Source organism: Peromyscus californicus, unplaced genomic scaffold, assembly GCF_007827085.1.
Source record: "Peromyscus californicus insignis strain IS unplaced genomic scaffold, ASM782708v3 Scaffold_14__1_contigs__length_90479793_seg_2, whole genome shotgun sequence".
NCBI classification, from domain to species: domain Eukaryota; kingdom Metazoa; phylum Chordata; class Mammalia; order Rodentia; family Cricetidae; genus Peromyscus; species Peromyscus californicus.
The window spans coordinates 49,421,223-49,443,742 of record NW_026294436.1 but is presented as its reverse complement, the minus strand read 5'-3'; the positions used below and the strand labels follow the sequence as shown (position 1 = coordinate 49,443,742).

The following is a 22,520-nucleotide window of genomic DNA, read 5'->3' as shown; positions in this document are numbered from 1 at the left end:
AGATCTAGTTCAGACCCATACAAGGTCTTGTTTGTCTCTTTGGTCTCTGTGAGCCCCTATGAGCCCTGCTTAGTTGATTTTGTGGGCCACATTCTCGTGGTGTCCTAGACCCCTCTGGCTCCTACAATCCTTCCTCCCCATCTTCTGTGGGGTTCCCCTAGCTCTGCCTAGTGCTTGACTGTGGGTCTCTGCATCTGCTACCATCAGTTTCTAGATGATGCTCCTGTTATGACAACTGGCACCTGTCTATGAGTATAGCAGGATATCATTAGGAATCATTTCGTTGATTTTTTTTTTTTTTTTTGCCAATCGTGTTTGGATGCATGGATCTCCCAGAGAAGGGGAAGTAGAATAGATTTTGTAAGTGGACTGGGGGCCAGTGGGGATGGGAACAGGAGGGGGAGTCAGGTGGGAGTGAGAGGGACAGAGGGAGACAGTACTGGGAGAGACTACTGGAACTGGGGAGCATTTAGAGTGTGATGTAGAGACCTAGTGTAGTGGAAACTCCCTGGAATCTACAAGAGTGACTATAGTGAAGTCTCCTAGCAATGGAAGATACAGAGCTTGAACTGGCCATCTTCTATAACCAGGCAAGGCTCCTAGCAGTGTTACTGGGACATCCAGCCACAAAACCTCTGACCTATAATCTGTACTGCCTGCAAGATGTGCTGGGGTAATGGTGGTACAGGATTTATGGGAGTAGACAATCAATGACTGTTCCAACTTGAGATCCAGGCCACGAGAGGGAGCCCACGCCTGACACTGCCTGGATGGTCAGGAACCAGAGGCAGAACAGTCCAAAGACCCAGAATAGAACCAAATACGGCTGGCAGTAAAATTCTTTCAATAATAAAATTTAAAGTTTCAGTTCACAAAGCAGTTTCACAACATCACAATAATCCTATGATGTAAACAAGTAGGCTTCCTTATTTTAAAGGCAAATAAACTAAATCTCAAGGTAATAAACTCTATAGTCTTTGAGATTTATCTCATCATTGTAATAAAATCCTTAAAATCACATATTAAACTTACGTCCTGAATAGAAGACCGCATTTTGAAATCGTTATACATTGTGCCCCCCAAGAAATAGTCTCTTTCTTTTTGGTTCCTTGTCCCTGATGTTTTAAGTGACTAAGCATTTCAGGCAGGGCTGTGAGCGCTTGAGTCTATCTTTGTGTACTATACGTCTCTGTAGAGTGCACCCTAAGCCACGTGAGTGTGATTGACACCTACTAGTAGACACACTGGATGAAGGGTCTTCTGCAATAGTGATAGAATCTGAAATGACTTTAAGAAAGAAAAAAAATCCTTATTTAAAAAAAATACTCTCACAGATGTGAAAATGTACATAAAAACAGCATTGGTCATGAAACAGGAAAATATTTCCAGCCAGTTTCTTTTCTTTTTCTCTTTCTTTCTTTCTTTCATTTATTTATGTATGTCTCAGAATTTATTTATTTGTTTGTTGTTTGTTTGTTTTGGTCTCACTATGCAGCCCTGGCTGGCCTGGAACTCACTGTGTAGACCAGGTTGACCTTGAGCTCACAGAGCCCTGCCTGCCTCAGTCTTTGTCTCCCAAGTGCAAGCATTAAAGGCATAGGCCACTACATCCAACTCCAGTCAGTTTCTAACAATGTCCTGTCCTCCCATAGAAGTTCAGGCTCTGAAGTTAGCTGAATACTTATCACTGCACTTATATACTTTTTCTAATTTATTTGAATGTATTTTATTCATTTACTGTTACTATTCTAGTTGGGAGAGTGGAGACTAAAAAGGAGGTGGACTAGTGTCTCATACAAAAGTCATCTTTATTCAGGGCATCAGAAAATATGTATCTTGAGGGTTAGACAAAGTTACATGAGGAAAGTTTGAGAATTCAGGCAGTATACAGTCATGAGGGCAAGGTCATATGAGTTTAGGCAAGGTCATGTGAGTTTTGTCTTACATAGTCATGACAGCAAGGACACGTTAGTTCAAGTTATATACAGTCAAGAGGACAACCTGCGCTTGGAAACATCATCCGAAGAATAATGGCAAATTGATGGGTAATCCGAAGAAAACCCACTCCTGTTCACACCGGCAAGGGTGAGAGCATATTTCAAGAACAAATCCAGTTATGCAGGAGCAGAGGTTCCAGGTCTCTTGTCTTGTTTACTTGGAGTTTTCTCACAAGCTCTCAGAAATCTCCTCACACAGCTTTCTTCATGGACTGTGTTCCAACAATTTACCAAGTGTCAAGCAACAAACTAGGAACTCCAGAGATCTGGCACAATCTCTTCCCTCAAGAAAGGTACAATCTCATCTAGGAAAAAACCAGCATATGTTCTCATATACAAACAACAGACAAACAGTTTAAAAAATTCTGCTGTATTTAAATGAATCCTGTTACAGATTTGCAGAGTGAAGTCGAAAAATGAGATAGCCTATGGGTTGGGCAAGTTAAAGAGCTAGTTATAAAAGAGATGGCAAGGGTTGGGGGATAGCTCTCTGAAACTTAGAGAGTAGAATTCATGTATCTGAGTAGGAGATATTGGGGAAAGGGAAAGAAGATGTCATTCCAGCCTGAGCCCAGGAATCTTTCTACCTGTTTTATCTCATCTTCCTAATATCAAAGATGTATTACCTGCAGCTCCAGGACAGTGGATTGTGTCATTATTAACAGTCAGTGACAGTCAGAACACTGATCTAAAGGAAGCTAGTGACGTCTAATAAAGAGAAGGGAAAACTCAAAACTAAAAGTCAGTGCAGACGATTTTCTCTTATTTGTTCAGTGGCTGTGAAACGCTGTGTGCGGAAGTTAGCCACCTAAGCAAGGGCGATAGGGAAGGTGATGTGAACTACCATAGTGGCTTCTGCTCACAGAAAGCGGAGCTACAGTGCAAAGGAGACTTTTCCAACTTGGATAGAACACCATTCTTTGGAGGTGGAAAGCAAAGCTTTTTTTAAATGAACTTTATCATAGTTTATGAACTATGTGCAAGCAGTATGAGTTTCCAGTTACACATGTATCAAATTTTCACTGTGCTTGGCATCGGGTCCAGTACTGAACTGATGTAGGAAACGAGAGTTAGGAAAGAGAAAATCAGACATCTTTATATTCCACAGCAATCCTTTTCCTCAGTAGTCTTATTTGTTCCTCCACAGAAAAGATAATAAAATACTGAGCTACATAAACACAAATTATGGGCTAGGGTTAGGGGCTGAGGAGGTAGGGAGGAGGTTAGAGGAACTGCTGGTCATGTAGACATCCTTCCAGAGACACTGAAGCAAACATGTCATCTTCAGTGTGGGAGATGCCTGTGAGCAAAATCTTTGAGGGAGGATTTGAAGTTGTTTCCCAGTGGTTTTTTAGTACCTCATGACTTTTCTTTTCACAGAGGATGAGTTAGTATGGATCATCCACCCTGAAAGAGAAGCAACAGGTTATAAAATTAAACTACGAAGCTTTTAAAAATATAATAAAAATAAAATAAAATAAAATAAAAATAAAAATGTTAGTAACACAGATGAACATTCTCTATCTGAGAGAGGCAAGGAAATTTCATCATCATCATCATCATCATAATAATAATAATAATAATAATGATAGAGGTAAACAGCCACTAACATGAAGAAGAGAAAGGAATTGCTTCCAGTTGGGAATTGTGGACAGGATGTGGAACATTTTAAAACAAATGGAGAGGAGACAGTAAAGCAACATTTTACACACTTATGTATTACCACCCCCAAATTAATGTTCTAAAGATTTATTTTGTTTTTAATTGTGCATGTGTATATGTGTATGTGCACTATGAGTGAAGTTGTCTGAGGAGGCCAGAAGAGGGTGTCGGAGTCCCTGGAGTTGGAGTCACAGGCAGTTGTGAGCCACACACAATGCAGATGCCAGGAATTTGGATTCTCTGCAAGAGCAGTACACACTCTTAGCTCTCTGCACAGCCCCCACCCCCAGTAAATATTTTAAATGTAGACTTTGATTCAGGCTGAAGTCTTGATTCTCTAAGAAGCTCCCCAGTGATGTTCCTACTGCTGGTCCACATCTAGTCATATTTCTGCAATGCTGCTGATTTCCATGTCTAACACTTGAAGGACATTGCATGCTGAGTTACAGTGGAGAGGTGGGGGAGTGGAAGGTGATATGCTCAAATGAAAAGAGAGACCATAGAAAATAAAAACCCATGAAAATAGTGGGGTCAGTTCTAAATGCTAGGTTCTGGTGGAACATGACTTAGAGAAATGGTCACAAATTTAGATTTATGAATATAGGTACCACCATATTCTATGTTTCAACTGTGCCATTCTTGGAAAGGGTGGAGGAGAACCACATTTCTGTGTGTTTGCACCTTTCAAAAGGAGAACCAGATTCTGAGGCCCTGGTCTCGTGATGAACTGTCAGGGTAAACCACCATGACAGCTGCAAACTTGCTTGCCAGTGTAGAAATAAAAAACGTTTGTGAAAGCAGAATCTTGCACATACCCTCCTCTGAGGTTGGCATCATATCTTCCTGTGTATCTTGGGTGTAGCTTTTACCCAGGTAGAATTTAGAAACTAGAAACCAAATGAGGTGATAAACAGAACCCGTTTGCAGAAGAGTCAAAATAGCTAGCAAGAATCAAAACCACAAATGCTCAAGGAGTCATTCATTCATTAGCCAAACACTAATAGGAATGAGTACAAAGAACTGTGAGAATCAACTTCAGTCAGAAAAAAAAAATCATAGTGTTTAGTGTGATAGTGTTCATCTTCCCCTTGGCTTATTCTAGAGACACACCCTATTTCTTCCACCCCACCCTTCCTCAGAGCTATCACACAATGGTTTAGTGTGAAAATAAATCACATTACTGGAAGAGGTGGACCTCTGGTACTAACAACTTTAACTTGGAAGTCAAGGACCTCGAGATCTCGTTATCCCTGGATGCAGGCGCTGCAAATCTCAGCTTCTCCAAATTATCCCTGGATGCAGGTGCTACAAATCTCAGCTTCTTCCTTTATTCAATGACTTCCCTTAAGTTCCTGTCATTCCCCCTTCTTCTGTTTCTTTACTGTTATTAGGGATAGCAATGCTCCCTATCGACACAGACTTGTAGGCACTATTTAATCATTTCAGACTTAAAACACTAAGAATAGTATGCAACGTGGAATGTATATTTGATGAAAGTTTATTTTTATCTATTGTTTATTGTTGTAACTCTGTCACTGGCTCAAGGCCTGTAGGTAAGTTATTTACATACTGACAAAGATAGTTTTAACGTCATATCCTCCATCTTTCTAGCCTAACATTTTATGAATTGGGATCACCTTAGCTAATCAATGAGAGATGTCACAAGGCAGCCAATCAGTTGATAGGTTCTAGAATACCTGGTAGTGAACTGCTCTGGACATGCTGGTGTGAGGAAGACACTCTTCCTTTCAACTTCGATTGAACAGATCCTCAATAAACCAGGGGCTCTAGGAAGCTCCAATCCTGGCCCCCAAATTTGCTTTTAGAGCCACCTTATTATGCCATTGTTTGAGCTATTTTTCTGTGCTGAACCTTTTGATGATTCTCTCCACAGTTCTGCCTTTTTTGTAAGATTTTTCTGTGATCACTTAGACCAATGATTTTTTTTATCAGTACAAAGTTTATCAGTCATTACCATTTCTGCCTTTTATTGTTCTGCACTTCTGAATATTTTTTTCTTAACTCTCCAATTAGATAATTATTTCCCTGAGGTTAGAGTCAAGGACTTGATGCTTTGAGTGTCTCAGTAAAGCTTAGCATTGTTCCAACATAAAAATGTTCAATAAATAACTATTATTTGAGTAATTATTTAAAAAAAATCAACAAACTGTACAATTTTGTAACTAATTATATGCTAACTATTTTTGGCCAGCATCTTCAGCTGGCCTCCCAATCCTTGAACTGAACTGAACTGCTTTTGTTCTATAGCTATCAAAGCAGCTGTTGCTGTGGCCAAAACAGCACTCTGACTAGATAGAATGTGCCAACAGACTTTCACTCAGTGGGTAGGAGCACAAAAGAAATCTTCACATCCTGTGGGTTTCCTGCTGCAGAGATAGGAGGCCAGCCCCCAAAGAGACCCTTTGCTTACTAGGACTCCATCTACACAATTACAGTGATAAAAATGGAGTGAAAGAAGACTCCACTAACACTCTGTCCCCGTTCCCACCACTCTCCCCTTCTTCTTGGCAAATTCTAAAGAAAACAGAACACGCTCTGCCTCCAGCCCACTGTCCTCATCCCTTCCCCAGCTGACTTCTGTCTTGTTCTACGTGCTGAAAGTGGCCTTCCCATGGATGCCCTTAATGCACACAGTGGAAACGTGATGGTTCTTCTGACTGTGTTTGAGACTTCCCACTCTTGTCTGTCCTTAGGATCTGGGCTTCCCAGATATTCTTCATCCTCCTTCATCTGTCTCTCTGGCACCCCTTTTCATCCTCCTTTTCTTCATTCCTGCCAGATAGGCCAGGCACTGCCTTGTGTCTGTGTCTTTCCCCAGCAATCTACATTATTACTCTAACGATAGAACTAGAGCATTGAGAACAGACTGGAGCGAATACTTTTTTAGGGAAGCAGTGGGTAGAGTTCACACTCCACAGCTTTTTTCTCATTTCTGAAGGCCAGTGCTTATTAGAGTAGTAGTCATTCACTCTTTTGTGTTAAGTATTGAGGGTCTGTGCCTGGGCAGTTCCTTGTTACAGATAGGTTAGTTGTTGGAAATGCTCATTGAATTGGATGTTTCTCAATTGTTAGATGTTGGTCTTGTAAGCCAAGACAAGATGAAACATAACAGCATGCTTCTCACCCTCAAGAAAAACTCAGATACTACCAGGAAACATTCCCATCATATGGAATATTCTTTCTTAATAGATATGTATGTACGTCCATTCATTTAATTCCACTAGCGTCAAAAACTTGAAGATTTCAGTGGAAGCCAGTGCTCAACTACCTTACCTAGAAATGCCATTTGTATGAGATCCCTATATAAATAACTACCATGGGGTTGTTGTTCTAACTATAACAGGAAGCACCCTCAGGTAATATAGAGATGAAATAAAATACATGTGGAAATTCTTCATTGAAAAACTTACCTTTTCTGAGATTTCTTGCCTAAAAATAGAAGAGAGAATAGGAAAATGGTATCATCAAAAAGTAGACAGTTTCAATTTTTAAGTAAAGGCTATGCACATCCCCATAACTGTCTTTTGAAGTACATTATGCATTTGATAAGTGGGCATCCATGTGTGACTACATGGATCTAGGGTACCAGTGAACATTCGGGGCTGTAGCATAACAAGCATGACACATGTGCTTCTCGGGATTCCATTCCATCTGCTCTGCTGCTCCTGAAGCCAGAGCCTAGGCTGGATCCTTCCAGGTCAGACCCAGTGTCCCATTCATAAGTTTATATCACACTTCATCCAAGCTCCAGCCCTTCCCTAAAGGACTTAGGTGCTAACACTGTGAACCAAAGTGTCAGTGTCTCTGAGCTTCTCTTATGTGTATCCTGAGAATTTTACTCTGGTCTTATTAGTTAGTAAGAATCAGTGGGAAGTGTGCAGCCTAATTTGAGTAACTAATGTATTTTCATCTACTTATGCAATCCTATATAAAATTCATATCTCATACACTTCTGCTTTCTCTTTTGACCGGCTGCATGGGATCTAGATCTGAAAGTCACTTCCGTCAAGTGGGTAGGACTCCATGACACACGTTTGTGTCCTAACATAAACCTTGGATCCAACTTAGCTTTGCTTGCTCAGTTGGGGCTTTCTTTTCCTTACACTTTAGGTAATTTTGGTTGACTGTACAGACAGTGTGTATTTTGTGAACTGAACTATGTTCTTTTTTAATGGAAAAGAATGTAAGTATTGATTACTTAATGGTCTGAAGAACTGAGGTCTGTTGGAAAGAAAAGAAAAAAAGAAAGAAAGAAAGCTCTCTAAGAAGAAGACCCCTTTGAGAGGGGAGGATTTTGTGTATTTCTGTGACTGTAAGCTGGTTGGTATTCTAGAACTGTCCCACACAGAGTATAACTTTCTTATTGGGTTAATTAAAGAACTGGTACTTAAAATGTTTAGGCCAAGGAAAGGAATATAATATACAGAACTCCAATTGCTTTTTAAAATTTTTTAAATTTCTAGAAATTAGTATTTCAAACCTTTTCATTCAAAATTTAGCTTTCAGATGATATGGACCAAATACGTTGATCAGGGAGAACCAAGTTCAAGTCCATTTGTTCATCCTCACAGAAATGAAAATTTTCCCTTTTAGGAACAATGAAAGCAATAACAATAGATAAACAAAACCTGGTCCTGCTGAGGGGGTGTCTAGTCCTACTGAGGGGGTGTCTAGTCCTACTGAGGGGGTGTCTAGTCCTATTGAGGGGGTGTCTTGTCCTACTGAGGGGGTGTCTAGTCCTACTGAGGGGTGACTTGTCCTACTGAGGGGGTGTCTAGTCCTACTGAGGGGGTGTCTAGTCCTACTGAGGGGGTGTCTAGTCACACTGAGGGGGTGTCTAGTCACACTGAGGGGGTGTCTTGTCCTACTGAGGGGGTGTCTAGTCCTACTGAGGGGGTGTCTAGTCCTACTGAGGGGTGTCTAGTCCTACTGAGGGGTGTCTAGTCCTACTGAGGGGTGTCTAGTCCTACTGAGGGGTGTCTAGTCCTACTGAGGGAGTGTTTATTAAAGAGAAGAGGACTAATGGAGATGTGTTCAGTTTCATGAACTGGACTAACCCTGTGTGTTGGGTCAGGTGGAAAACTCTTCCAACCGAGGATGAACCTGAAGGCAAATGCTTTTTAGAGGTGCTATTTTGGATGGAAGAGCCACCTCTGACTTGAGCTCCTACTAATGAATGATTTTAGAGCTTGGCCTTAAAAATGCCATTGCCTTAGAGAATGAGAAAAGTTAGGAGTACTGAGTGTTTCTCGCTGAGCCCATAGCCAGAGTGCTTGTTTGTGGCCCCAGGAAAGGAAAGCTGAAGGCTAACTAGACCCCAAGATGATTAGGGCATGGGCAGCCCTTGCACCAGGTTCATAGGATCCATCTGAAAGAAGAAAGTTTGGTCCTTTCATTGGTGCTCATGCTCTGGATTGTCACCTGTCCCCCTTTCCAATTTGATTAACCCAATAAAACGATAACATATATGTACTAATGTATAAATACAAAATTATTATTTTCACTATGATTCTTATAAATGTATCTGTTTAATCTCTATGGGTTTATCTTGGGGACCTAGCCACCAATTCTACCAGTGTCTCTCCAGGGGGAAAAAAAGAGACACTATTCATGTTGTAAAGAGCCAACTTACGTCTAAAATTTTTGGAGGATAAAGTCATTCACTCGCAAGCTGGAGAGACCAGTAGATGTTTCACAGTTGAAAACTACTGAAGACAGCATAGTTACCCCAAATTTCCCTCCAGAGCCAGTGATCTCTGGGAGTTGGCACTCTCTTTGGTGGCATAACTGTCACTAGCCCAAGCGTCCGTTACCTGTTTCCTGTTTGCCCTACTCCGATTCCCACAGCAGGGGCATGCCATTTTCAGGTTATCAGTTTGAGATCTTGTACAGAAATGACTGACTCCAAGGTTCAAACTTTTAAAAACAACCTCCGGCCGTTCTCATCCCACTCATAACACAGCCTTAGCCGGCTAGCACCCACCAACCACATGTGACTTCGATGCCATTCCTTTGACTCTACAGCCACCTAGGAAAGGGATGGAGTTTGGGGGTCACTACCCTCCTTAATAATAGGACTTATCACCCTTGAAGTTATTGAACTGGTAGGCACCTTATTCAGGGAGCACGTATGATGAATGACTGCCTTGCTCTCAACTCAAGGCAGCAAGACAGTTGGAGTGGGGTTTTGAAGTCTCAGTGAAAAGACTTGTCAACGGTGGAAGAGAAATGTCATCCTTTGTTTTGTGCTGGCGCTGTAGTCAGTACATGGTGTAGTCTTGTGTGGCGGTAGTATCCAAACTCACGGAATTTCCATCAGCAGAACAGACATTGAACCTGTTCAGTGCTGACACATTTTAGTTAGTGGTTCTTGAACACAGGTAGTGCACCCTCCCTTGTCTTTATGAATGGGTGGAAAATGAATCTACCACCTCTTATTTTTAAATTTGGACAGAAGATCAATTCATAGCGGGAGATCATTCGAGACTGGTAGATAATATTCTTTCGATTGCCAGTGCACCTGGGCTGGCAAACAAAATCCACAGTAATGAATCTGGTGGAAAGGAAATGTAAGTGGCCACCAGCTTACATCACAGGAAGTAGAACATAGGAGTCAGCAGTTGTTTTAAGGTCATTCATAGTCCCTGACCTTAACACAGGGGTATCTTGAAAGCTGCAGGGGTATATGAATTTTACAGTTTTGAATAGACCTGCTAGATGAACTTGGGCAAAGGTGGCTGTGCACACCCAAAGGCTGCTGCAGACTGTGAGCCTGTGGCTGGAATACTGATCTCGCCTGAAGGCAAAGGTATCCAGGAGGGAGGAAGGGGGAAAAGGAGGAATATTGTGTTCTCATGTAGTGTTCTACTTCCTGGGTACCAGAGAATGAAGTTTGGAGGAAGCCCTCCTTTTTACCTTTTCTTCTTTCCCCAACTTTCTGCCTTCTTTCCCCAATATGTACATGGTGTACAAGGTTACAGCCTCAGTGAATAGATTCCAGAGAAAATCAGCAAGGATTTCTTCTAACGGCAATACAACTTCCATGTGTCAATACCTAGACAGTTATGCGACTCTTAAAGACATCAGATGTTTGAAAACCTTAGATGGTAATAGATTCATTTCCTAATGATACTGTAGTGCTAAGATCAAAGTCATCCAGGCTCCTGGAAGACGGTGGCAATGCATCCTCTCTTCCAACAGATATAGAGCGGCAATGCATCCTCTCTTCCAACAGATATAGAGCGGCAATGCATCCTCTCTTCCAACAGATATAGAGCGGCAATGCATCCTCTCTTCCAACAGATATAGAGCCAAAGAACCCTTACAGTGTCTCATTTAGCCAAGCTCCTCATAGCAAGCTGTCATGAAAAGGTCTGCCAAGGGTGAACCATTGACTGGCTCTTTTAAATAAAGGTGTATGTCAAGCTCAGTGTCTCCAGGGACTTATGTCTACGGAGCATAGAAGTCGCTTGGCACCTGCTTCGGTTAAATGTCTTGCACTTTATTTCCTGTGGGGTTTCTTTCTCGTTTTTTTTCTACTTTAAAATTGTTTTTACTTTGATGTTATTGAACACACCTACCTTTTTTTAACCTCCTTGCCAGCCAAATGATAAATGCCAGCCCCGAGAATGCGGTAACCATGACAGCCACTGGAATGAAGAGGGGGTTGTAATCGCCTTCCTTGATCTTTGAGAAACTTCTGTCTGTCACTGAAAGAGGAGTCAGTAAGGCATATGGTAAGAGCATTATTTCCTTATGATATTTGGCATTTTGGTCTCCTGATATTCCCCCAACAACAACATATACAGCAGATGAGGAAAGTAACATAGGAAGGCCCATGATGAGTATCCAACTGGGCTAGCCTCTAGCCTGGTGCCTACGGGATCACAGTTCTCAGATCTGCAGTCCATAGAATTCCTGGGGATGAGTCTAAAAATACCGACAAGAAGTAGTCAGCATGATGTTCTGTCCCTGGTCTCATTTAAAGGTTGGCTTCTGAGCACAGAGAAGGGCTAGAAAGCTTAATATATAACTGCAAGGAAAATGAAGTCAGTGATCTGAGCTGGGTAAGTTGTCAATCAAAGGAAGGTGTTACTATTCCTTAGTTAGGAGGTATGCAAAACTGTTACTGCTTATATGTCCAGGATCTGCAGTGATCTAAAGTGATGCAGTGGTTCCATTTGCCTTCATTTCCACCCAACTAAATTAAAAGGACAAGGGAATCCGTGGATATGTAGAACTGAATTGTATTGCAAAATAAAAATAAAAAAATTTTAAAAAAAAGTAAAAGGACACTTCTACACATGCTTTTGTAAATACAAACTAGCTTTGTTTACAGCCTTTCATTGAAAAAAATATTAATCTGAAAAAAAAAATCTATCTTCTGACACCCCCAGGTGAAGGAATATACTTTTATGTATTGGCAACTGTTCATTTGCTAACGATGAGGAAATGAAAACTGAGTCGACTCAAAAGGAAATGTACTGAATAAGCCTGGCATACAGCCTTACTGTAACGTCCGCTCTCCTCCTCCCTGCCTCCACCAGCACTCTACTCCAAACGCCCAGAGATCTTCGCTGACAGCTTCTTCGGGGCCCAACCTTCTATACTCTGTGCAGACGGTATCAGGGCAGACATTGGGAGCTGCTATTTCATAAACTAATATAATGCTCACTTACTTTTAGCATTTTTTAATGTGCTCTGTTAGGGAGTATATAGACAAAGATAAGGAAGACGTGATTCTTCTCATGCACAGAGAGATTTGGAAGACTCAGCTTAGGATAATGGAGAACTGTCTACTGTGTTGGGAGTTAGGTAGTCTCTGGTGACCTTTTAAGAGGCATATTGAAGGACTGACAGAGAAATCAGGTTGTGGTGGAATAGACATAAATCAGTAGACATGAGTTTAAAAGTAGGAAGAGAGTTGAGATTGAAAAAGATAATCACCATTAAAGGAGAGCCTGAGAATAGCCAAGGATTTTATAGCACGTGAGTGCACACACGGTTTTTTTAGGCCACGTGTATTGAGGGAAACGGAATGTAAATGTTTGTTAGCTCTTTCCCACCTTCTGCGAGTCAGCCAGCTCCCCCTTCAAGTCCCCGGTACTTCTGAGCAAAATTACTCACTTTGACATATTGGACGAGGACTGGACCAGACACCAGCTGACCCGCAGACAGTTACTCTCTCCCCAATTAAGTCAGTTTCTTCGGAGCAGGAGAAGGTGCAAGCAGAAGCGAAGCTGAAGTTGGCCAGGGGATGGCTGCATTCAATCGCTCCCAGATCAGGGGCTGTGAGAGGCTGGCACGGAGTCACTTCAGCGGAGACACAACAACACGGAACAGTGTTGGTGACCAAAGGCATTTGTCAAGCTTTTATTAACGTAAACTAATTATGCACAATAATGGATTTCATTATGACATTTCCATAGATGATGTGTGCATTGCACTTTGATCACATTCAAACTACCCCCTTTAACTTCTCTTGTCCCACTGTCAGTCTCATTATTAGTCCTGAGGCTCTTTGTTTCATTTTGTTTTTAACTTTTATGCATATGAGGACCTGCATGTATGTATGTGCTGCATAGGATTATCTTTAACAGGTGGTAGTGAGCCACCTAATGTGACCCAATCCAGGTCCTCTGTTGAAGGAACAAGTGCTCTTAAGCACTGAGCCTTCTCTCCAGCTTCCACTCACAAGTTTTCAACCAAAGCTACTAGACTTAATCACTGGAACCATTCACATGAATCTAGACATTTCTAATTTTCTAATTTGTAGCAATTACTTTTGACATTGCTTCCAGGATTTTTTAAAATGGGATATTGAGTAACAGTTGGTCAGGGATGGAGCCAACAAGGCTCCGATAGCCCATGGTGGCATAAGGTAGTCATTCCAGGCTGCTGACCCATCATGGGGACATGCCAACCCTGCTGGAAATGCCACACCATACAGCCTTGGACTCAAGAGCATGCATGGCACATTCTCAGTGCCTGCAAAGATTCCAGCCTTCTCATGTGTTGTGACATCTACTCAAGCAGTTGACAGACACCCCCACCCCCCAAAGCGGGCTAAACTTTATACAATTCATCACTTAACATTCATTGAGTTCTATGATTTCAATGATGGATTTTGGTTTTCATTAGAGAATTAAACTAGGAGACCAGAAATATAAATGTAGAAAGTCTAACCAGAACTTCATAAACACAAACCCCATCGGTTTTTATTTTCCGTCTATGTGTGGCACACCTTGTCAGTCAAAAGAGGGTGAAACCTACTCTGTTTCAGATGAAAACAATAGAGAGCATGGCCTTTGTTTTTCACAGCTATTGTTATTCTCCTGAGCTCTTTCACAGGAGAAAAACAAATAATAGATGACTTTAAAAATGTACCAAATGCAACAACCAAGAAAGACCTCTGCTACCTCTGAGGGAAACTGGTTGGTGCTAAGTAGGGCACCACATAAAATGGGTGTTATTGAAAGGAGAGGAACCAAAGTTCAACTGAGGTTCATCAAGGCTTTATGGGATGACAATGAGAAAAAATAAAATATAGAGCATAACTCCAATGTATTGCCATCAATCACATTATAGAATGCCAGGTGACTTTTGGGGTTTTGCTTATTTGTTTTGGAGTTTTGTCTTTCATTTTAGTAAGGCAAAAAAGAAAACCTTTTGAAAAGCATCAAACTACAACCAAAGTTGGGTTAAATTATATATAGAAGAAGAAACAGACTTCTAGGCAAGACTCCTCTATGTTTTCTCAGATTATAGGTACAAGCTTGTCACAATGAAGAATCCGCTCTAAAGTCACGTACCTTGACAGACTGGCTCTAGAGATGACCAGTTTCCATATGGTCCACAGTGTGTTTCTCCAATCCCAAGTAACTCTGATCCCTCAGAACAGTTGAAAGCACACTGTGAGTGGAAGCTGAAGTCTCCCAAGGGGTGAGTGCAGTCCATAGCACCCAGTTCTGGGGCCGTCAAAGGCTCACACTGAACCACTTTAATGGGGAGAGAAGAAGCAGGGTTGGAAAGAGTTATGAGGATCAGATGGATTTGAGTCTTATCTCTGTTACTTGATAATCATTGGTCTGTCTTGGGGTCCAAAAAAATATTCTAGGAAGAAGTGGTCTCTGAACTATGTTTTAAAGATGACCAGGTTTGTGATCCACAAGTAGAATCATAGAGAAAGTCATAAACAAAACCACCAGAACACAAAGTGTATGTGGAAAGCAGAAAATTGCCAAAACATTGATATTGATGAGTCAGAGCACCATCTGAGGTATGTATAGGGAGAGGGGAGCAGAGACAAAGCACTCATTGTTTTCATTCCACTAATGAGCACATGTTATGTATCAAGCATCATGTTTAAACTTAATGAGTTCAGATTTTACCAAGACAAATGATAGAGACAAATTAAAGAGTGAATGGTCATATATATGTGTCTGGAATGTTCTGATTATTTTTCATCAGTCAGCCTGCCTGCAGTATGAGTCACTTACTTGCAGGGAGCTAATTTAAAGTTCTGGAGCTCATCTATGGACTACAGCAGTAACAGGAGAAAGACACCAAGGGCAAGGGTAGTAGACAAGCAGGAGGGAAATTGGAGAAGTACCAAGTTATAAAATGCAATTAGCAAGAGGACCGGTGGGAAGAAGAAGGGGATTGGCAGAAGTGGAATGGGGGAAGGGGGTGAATGTTATCACTGTGCATTATATGCAAGTGTGATAGTGCCAGACAATTTAAATTAATAAGAATTATTTTATTGAATTGTATGTGTATGGGAGTTTTGCCTGCATGTGTATGTGTGCACCATTTGTGCGCCTGAAGCCACAGGAGGTCAGAAGAGGGCATTGTATCCTCTGGAACAGAGTTGTGGATAGCTGTGGGTCACCATGTGGATACTGGGAACAGAACTCAGGTCTTCTGTAAGAGCAGCCAGTGCTCTCAAGCCAACCCATCTCTCCAGTCCCATAAAATAACAAAGTTTTTGAAAACTGAATTTGCATTGTGTTATCTTACACAAGTGTTGGAGGAGGTGACAGTTTCACAGTCGAGTCATTTCGTGTGTTATTTCCATGTAATGTGGTTACAACCACACACACAAAAACTGGCCAGAGACACTTGGCTTGTAGACATCTAAGACAACATCCTTAGCATGTTTAGAGGTCATGGCTAAAGACAGGTTTGTCACTCCAAAGATCATATAGGTGTACAAATACACAAAATTCAGGAAATTTGATGAAAGAAACAAACCCAGTCAGAAAAACAATAGAAAAGAGGGATGCTAAGACTAAGGATTTATGGCCTTGGATAAGTACCAATGGAAGAACCCGGGAGAAATTATTAATTAAATTAAAAAGACAATCAGAAAAGGATATGATGCAAAGCAAGAAAGAAAACATGATGTTTAAAAAGGAGTGGCATAAATGGACAGACCAACAATATGGTAGAGGGAAAGTGTTTGAGGAGAGTCACAGCTTGGGGATTAGCGAATTAGTCAGATCTATTCAGTTGGTTAATACTGAAATTAATGTTAGTTTCAGTCCTTTATTCCTGAAAAACATTACTTTTCTTCTTCTTACAGTTTTCCATTGTGTGCGTTAGACACATCAAACACATTTTGAAACTCAGCCAGCCTCAAAGGATTTGATCCTCCTTCCAGGAGTCATTGACTGAGTCCAAGCCTCGGACTTTGCACATGTGTGCTCTCTCCTTTCCAGGTCTACCCCAGCATCTCTGAGTGGCTTCATAAGGCTCCCAGTGACTCTTTCCATCCCCTTTTCTTGGAGGTCCTAGCAGAGATCCTTTGTGTCGTTTCTAGGATAATGGCCCTTGGTGTTGGTGGTAAGACACTGAGTGGACACTCATTGCAAATAAAGGACAAGTGATTTTATTAGGAGATTTCCCCACAAGCTTATTCCTGTTCATATCATATTCCTTCAAGCTTGATCATTGAACATATATAATTTCTATTAACTAACTGTAAATCCCATAGGTACAGAATCTTTCATAACTTGCTTCTGTATTCTCCAGAAATAACCAAATACCCAGGGTAGGATTTATTATTAAATAGCTGTAGCATAGTCTGTGAATCATATGTGAGTTCTGCCTTCACTATTCCTCATCGTGTCTGTCTATAGACCAGCAAGAGTGCCTTCCAGATACCTCACTCTCCTAATGACAAATATAATTGTTTCTGTCAGTTTTCAGAGTTCTACTTAATCCAGCAAGCTCATTAGAATATGACATCCTTGAAAGCAGGGATCTACAAGACCTGGTTTCTTGTTGTAATCTGCTTAGCTTTGGCAAATCTCAACACCTCGTTCCTTGCGGTACTTCAAAACACTTGCGAAGCAAATTGAAACTGCACGTTGACTTATGAAATGTTTACAGGAAGACAGCATTGTGAAAGCCCAATTTTCTGTTCAGAACTTCCCATTTCTTAGAATGGTTCATCTTAGGTTGTTCCTGGTGTATCATTTTGCCCCAACCAGCTGCTCTCCTAAGCTATTATGGTTCTTGTGACTAGGGGTGAGAAGAAACAAGTAGACAATCAAAAAGGAAGGGGCTTACCATGCTGACACTGGGGGCCATAAAACCCCTCATCACAGCTGCAGGTGTAATTGTTGATGGTTTCCACACATTCTCCATGGCCGCTGCAAGACCCTGACTGGCAAGAGGCTATAAGCAGATAATTCAAAGACATTTTAGTGTGATGACATCCATACTCCCTTCCTCACACACACAAAAAGCTTTTGTTTGACATTATTATAATTAACAAGAAAGATTTGCTTAAGTACTCATAACATTTTTGCACAATGATGCATACTAAAATTGTTATTTATGGGATTGCCTAGCCATTTGGCTATACATTTATTTGCTTTTAGAATGAATTTTCTGCCTGTCACTGGGACACAGGCTGTCTATCTCTGTTTCCCACATAACATACAACCTGGATAGAACCTGACCTAGTTGTTGAGCCCAGGGACCAGCTTTACATACAGAATACTCAGAAGTGCTGTGCTTAAGGCTTATGTAGGGTTATTTCAGAATGAACTAGCAGTTTCTAGGTAATGAGTTGGATTATTCCAACTTTGGTCCTCCCAAGTCAGAGTCGGACAGGAGTCTGGTCACTACCCACCTGTGTAGCAGAGAGCTGCCTTTCGTTTGTGGCAGGCGTCATCATTCCATTTCCCAGAGTCTTTTTCCCTCTTGATATAGATCTCTACGCAGTCCTCTTTGGACTTCTTGTTGTTGGGCTCCCCAGCTCCCCAGTTCTCTGCTTCTTTAGTCAGAGGCTTGTTGGTTCCTACCCATGTCCATGTTTTTCCAATTTTCCGGATTCCTATCCAGTAGTAAGTAGGGTTTTTGGGCAAGGTCTTCTCCAAGTACTCAATTTCTCTCTTATTTTGTATGGCCACTAAATCTGTGTAATTTTCCTTGCAGAACTTTCTAGCATTTTCCCAGTTCATGGATTTTTCAGAATAGTGGTAAGTCCAACAGTGAGTTCCACGGTATGCCAGGAAATCTGAAAAACACCAGAAAATATGATGACTCAGGATATCCTAGGACCAGGCACTGATGCAGGCTGCCCATCACTCAGGGATGAAGAAACAAGAGCCCGAGAGAACAGGCATGCATCTTAGGTTCACAGTGTTAGCCATTGGTAGACTTGGATCCCACTCCAGGACTAGTATACATAAATATATCTTTGTAGATTTATTTAAATGGAAAACCTTTCTCAAAATTCTTTCAAGTGTAATTTGTCCAATATACTTTAGAAATATGTGTCACCAACAGCTCTAAACTTCACGCTACATTTTCTAGTTCTGGGATAACTTCCTAAAGGCTAACACAGCACACATACGAAATTTCTCTTTTAGGTAAAGTAAAATAGGATCAGGAAACACAGTGACATAATTTTAAGTACTTTTCTGGAACATAAAAAGATAAAACTTTATTGTAGAATAAGCTGCTATTGGGTAAGCCTCCATACATTGTCCAATTGTTGTGCATCTAAACTCATTGTAAAGAAAGAGCAATAGACATAAAAAATAATTCAAAGACACAAAATTGACTATATCATGTTCTATATTCAAAGATACTCAAATAATGGTGTCTAATAAACATATGGGGGCTTCAAGCATGAGGGGTTTGAAGAAAGCAAACACAACACATAATTATACACAGTGACCATGATGATATTGGCCTTCTAAGTATGGTATGATCTCTGTGAAGTAAAATAAAAGATTTCAATTCATTGAGCTTTTACTTCATAAGGTGAGTACTACAGAGAAACCAAAACTTCCTTCTAAATGTTTTTGCTTAAGCCCATAGTCCTGAGCTGCTTTCAACCTGGATCAAGAGACTTCTTTCTCAAGTGGATAGCAGTCAATAGAAGGATGTGTAACTGTTAAATTCTGAGAATAAGAGACTCAGTGTTCAGCCCTAAATGGGACATCTCTGTTAAACCCACAGCCATCCAGGCTCATTGCAGAAAAGACACAAAGGATGTAAGAGCCAGAGGATGGGGAGGGGCGCTGTGCAATGCAGTCTTCTGGACATGACGTGCTGAACGCAATCTTGAACTCACAGCAGCTGTGATTGTCTGCACAAGATCAAGCATAGATGGGGTAGAGGATCTCTGGCCCCAACCCTTACTGAGGAGCTATTGGACAGCTGCTGGGGAGGGAGCACCATTCTTTCTGAGGATGTAGCCACTGCTAGGTTTCCCAAGCTCCAGCAGAAGGATCACATCCATAAACATATGGGTAGCACTAACTGGACTTAACAGGTTATCAAAAAAAAAAAGAAGAAGAAGAAGAAAAAAAAGAAAGGAAGTTGGGAAGGGCATGTTGGGAGCGACATGGGGTAAGTTGAAGGGGGAAAAGACATATAAATATGATCATATTTTATTGTTCATGTATAAAACTCTCAAAAGTAAAGAAAAATGAACAAAACAAAGACAGAATGTGTTCATTTGTTCTGAGCTGAAAATCCAAGCTAAGGAAGAAGGAAACATGAGTATCTTAGGCAATGGCTTAAAAAGTTCAAATTTATCGATGAAGAGTCTCTAAGGCTTAAAATGTAAAACATGTAACATCAGTAGAAAGAAAAAAAAACCAACTCCCCAAACATAAACAAAAACCCAGCCCTCAAGCAACCCACACTGTGACCATAAACGTTCACTTGGTGCACAGAAAACTATTAATAGAAAATAGGATGTAAAATAAGTAAGTGTTCCAGGTAGTAAGTGTATTATTAGAGGTTTCCCAATTAGCGGCATTACTTCATAGTGGAAGGCCATGGTGCAGTTCTCAGGATTAGGGTGTTTCACTACAGAATGTGGCACAAAAAACTGGTGTTAGGCTCAGAGAAATGCAGAAGATCAAAGGAAGAACAGAGAGTCCTTAAAAGAATTAATAGCCAAAAAAAGAATTAATAGCCATCTACCTGATTATTTCCCCTGCAACTGTACAGTATCAATGGATATTAAGCAAAGAATAATCACAAACTATAAAGGCTTAGCAAACTACGAATGACTTACCGCAGCAGAGCACTGTCCAGACCCACAGCTTGAGGATGCTCCATGAGCCCCATTGAGTACTCGGACATCTCCATAGAAACACCTGTAAATGAAAGGGAAAATGATATTTAAACTCTTCACTACAAACTTACACTCCCTTAAGGTGGTGCCCTACAATTTTCTTTAAAAAAAAAAAAGTAGAGCTCATCAGCCTAATGCTTTATCCAAGGTAAAATATTTGGGGGATGTGGCTGAAAACAATGGCAACAAATTTACTCCAAACTGGTGCACTGTTTTATTTCATTTTGTTTCCATGTTTCAGTCCCAAGTTGTTGATCATTATCAATAGGATGTTTTTTCTGCATTTTGGTAACCTTGGGCTGAGCTTTAAATCAAACTAAACACTATTTTGAGTGCATGTTTTTTTAATGTTCATTGGTGTTTAATGGACTAAAGATGCTCAAATTTGCTGTCTTCTCACACTAGGTCATGATGGATTCGTGAGTGAATGATATAGCCAGACACCACAAAAGGAAAACAATTCATCTTTTCCAAGTAGGAAGCAGTACATTTTGAATAGCGCAAACAACGAAGCCACAGATTTTTGTGCACATCTTAAGACTGTAGTTGTGCTTGTCTATCACTTCTCAGGTAGCCCCTTTGTGCCACGGCACAGTCCTAATCTCAATAGTACCTCTTTCAGAATCTGAACAGAGCCAACACCAAAGGACGAAGTCAGCAAGAAACAGACTAGAGTCACTTTTTTGAGACAACATGCTTTTTTGTTTGCTTGTTTCTATCTTTCTTAAAATCAGAAATGGGCCGGGCGGTGGTGGCGCACGCCTTTAATCCCAGCACTCGGGAGGCAGAGCCAGGCGGATCTCTGTGAGTTCGAGGCCAGCCTGGACTACCAAGTGAGTTCCAGGAAAGGCACAAAGCTACACAGAGAAACCCTGTCTCGAAAAACCAAAAAAAAAAAAAAAAAAAAAAATCAGAAATGACAGCTTCTTGCCCCTTGCCACCTGCCTCTTCAACCCCAAGGAAACATTTGAATGTCTAGAGATCTTACAAGCTAGAAGGCTCACCATGGCTTGCTGGGTCTCTCTGCAGTTCCTCTGCAGCCCTCAGCCTTCAGCACCTGGGGCTCTGGGGGTTCTTGCACAAGGAGGACGTGCTGTGCTCAGGAAGAATGTGCTAAGTGTTGCCAACAGGGCTTGCTTTCTTTCATTTCTCTAAGCCAGTCTCACATCCTCCTCCCCCTTTTCTTCCCCTTTCTCATCTCTCTTTCTCTCTCCCCACCCCTTTCCTAAGCGGGTCTCAATCATCTGCCCTGAGAACACAGTCGCTGACTAGAAGCTGTGGCAACTGGATTCTTCAGCACATCTGCTCAGTCTTTTCTGTTCACCTGCGCATCCTTCCCTTCCTTCTCTCCCGGCTTCCCTTTGGTTTCCCTGTTGTTTGGTTTTAGAAACACCTGGCTGTGAGGTAGGAGACCCTGAAAGTGCTGCAGATAAAAAGTCACTTCAGATCCAGTTACAAGGCTGTTGAGCTTGAGTAGCTCTCTCTGGAAGACTTGGCCCAACTCAGTTTCTTTCCTCCCTCTTCCCTTGCTCACCCCCTAGTGGAAGTCCTTGTTAATGGCTTGTCTGAAATTTAAACCCTAAATACAATCCCCAGACTCTAGATTTTGGCCCTAGTTTGGGGACTTAGAAATACCTTCAGTATAAAATGTGCAAGAGATAAGACAGCATATAAAATTTGAATTCGGCCAATTAAAGGCAATCTAAAACCAGTCATGGACATAATAGTGTTTGCATTGTAAGAAAGTTAATAATGACAAACATCATGACATGTATGTGCCAACACACACACACACACACACACACACACACACACACACACAAAATAAATAAAATAAAATAAAATAGGAACAACAATAACAACAGTAGAATTTAACAGGTCATGTTAATTACCTTTTAATATCTAAAATACTACTGGGAAGGAACTAGTACTAGTCTTATTTTTTACATTTATTTGTTTTTAGTTAATTTCATAGCTCCTTGCTTAACCCACCCCCAAGTACTACTGACTATCATCCCCTGAAAACTCGCCAACATGTTTCTCAGCTTCATGTACTTTCTTGCTTTTTATAACCTACTAAGTCTAAGTAGTGCTGCCTGTTAGAATGTTGACTGATCTTTCTGGCTTGAACATGTGCAGGTAACCATGCCTACAGTGAGTTCATGGATGTAACACCTCCATCAATAGATTACCAGGTTGAAACAATGAGTGGACTTTCTGAGAGACCGAGTGAT

The 22,520-nt window shown here is 41.1% G+C and overlaps 1 protein-coding gene across 2 annotated transcripts; it reads right to left on the bottom strand.

Annotated features, from left to right (window-relative positions):
* Positions 1-1,797: 1,797 nt before the first annotated feature.
* Sell (selectin L) lies at positions 1,798-21,754 on the bottom strand. 2 transcript variants are annotated; one of them, XM_052737436.1, is made up of 10 exons: positions 21,291-21,754; positions 20,227-20,308; positions 17,821-18,207; positions 17,253-17,360; positions 14,492-14,677; positions 12,807-12,992; positions 11,261-11,389; positions 7,091-7,109; positions 3,356-3,404; positions 1,798-2,302 (listed from the first exon to the last, which is right to left on the bottom strand). In XM_052737436.1, exons 1-9 carry the CDS (start codon positions 21,291-21,293, stop codon positions 3,386-3,388), a joined length of 1,119 nt encoding a protein of 372 aa, XP_052593396.1. In that variant the 5' UTR covers positions 21,294-21,754; the 3' UTR covers positions 1,798-2,302; positions 3,356-3,385. The 2 variants fall into 2 exon arrangements, with proteins under 2 accessions (XP_052593396.1, XP_052593395.1); XM_052737435.1 differs by having other exon boundaries at positions 1,798-3,404.
* Between the last annotated feature and the right edge of the window lie 766 nt (positions 21,755-22,520).

Bases quoted from the DNA above. Each gene is read 5' to 3' on its own strand.
- Sell (XM_052737435.1), bottom strand. The intron at 14,678-17,252 runs GTAAGCCCCTTC...TCCCCATTAAAG, and splicing joins TGGCCCCCAGTGTCAGCATG to TGGTTCAGTGTGAGCCTTTG. The intron at 11,390-12,806 runs GTGAGTAATTTT...CTCCTCTTTCAG, and splicing joins TCCTCGTCCAATATGTCAAA to TGACAGACAGAAGTTTCTCA.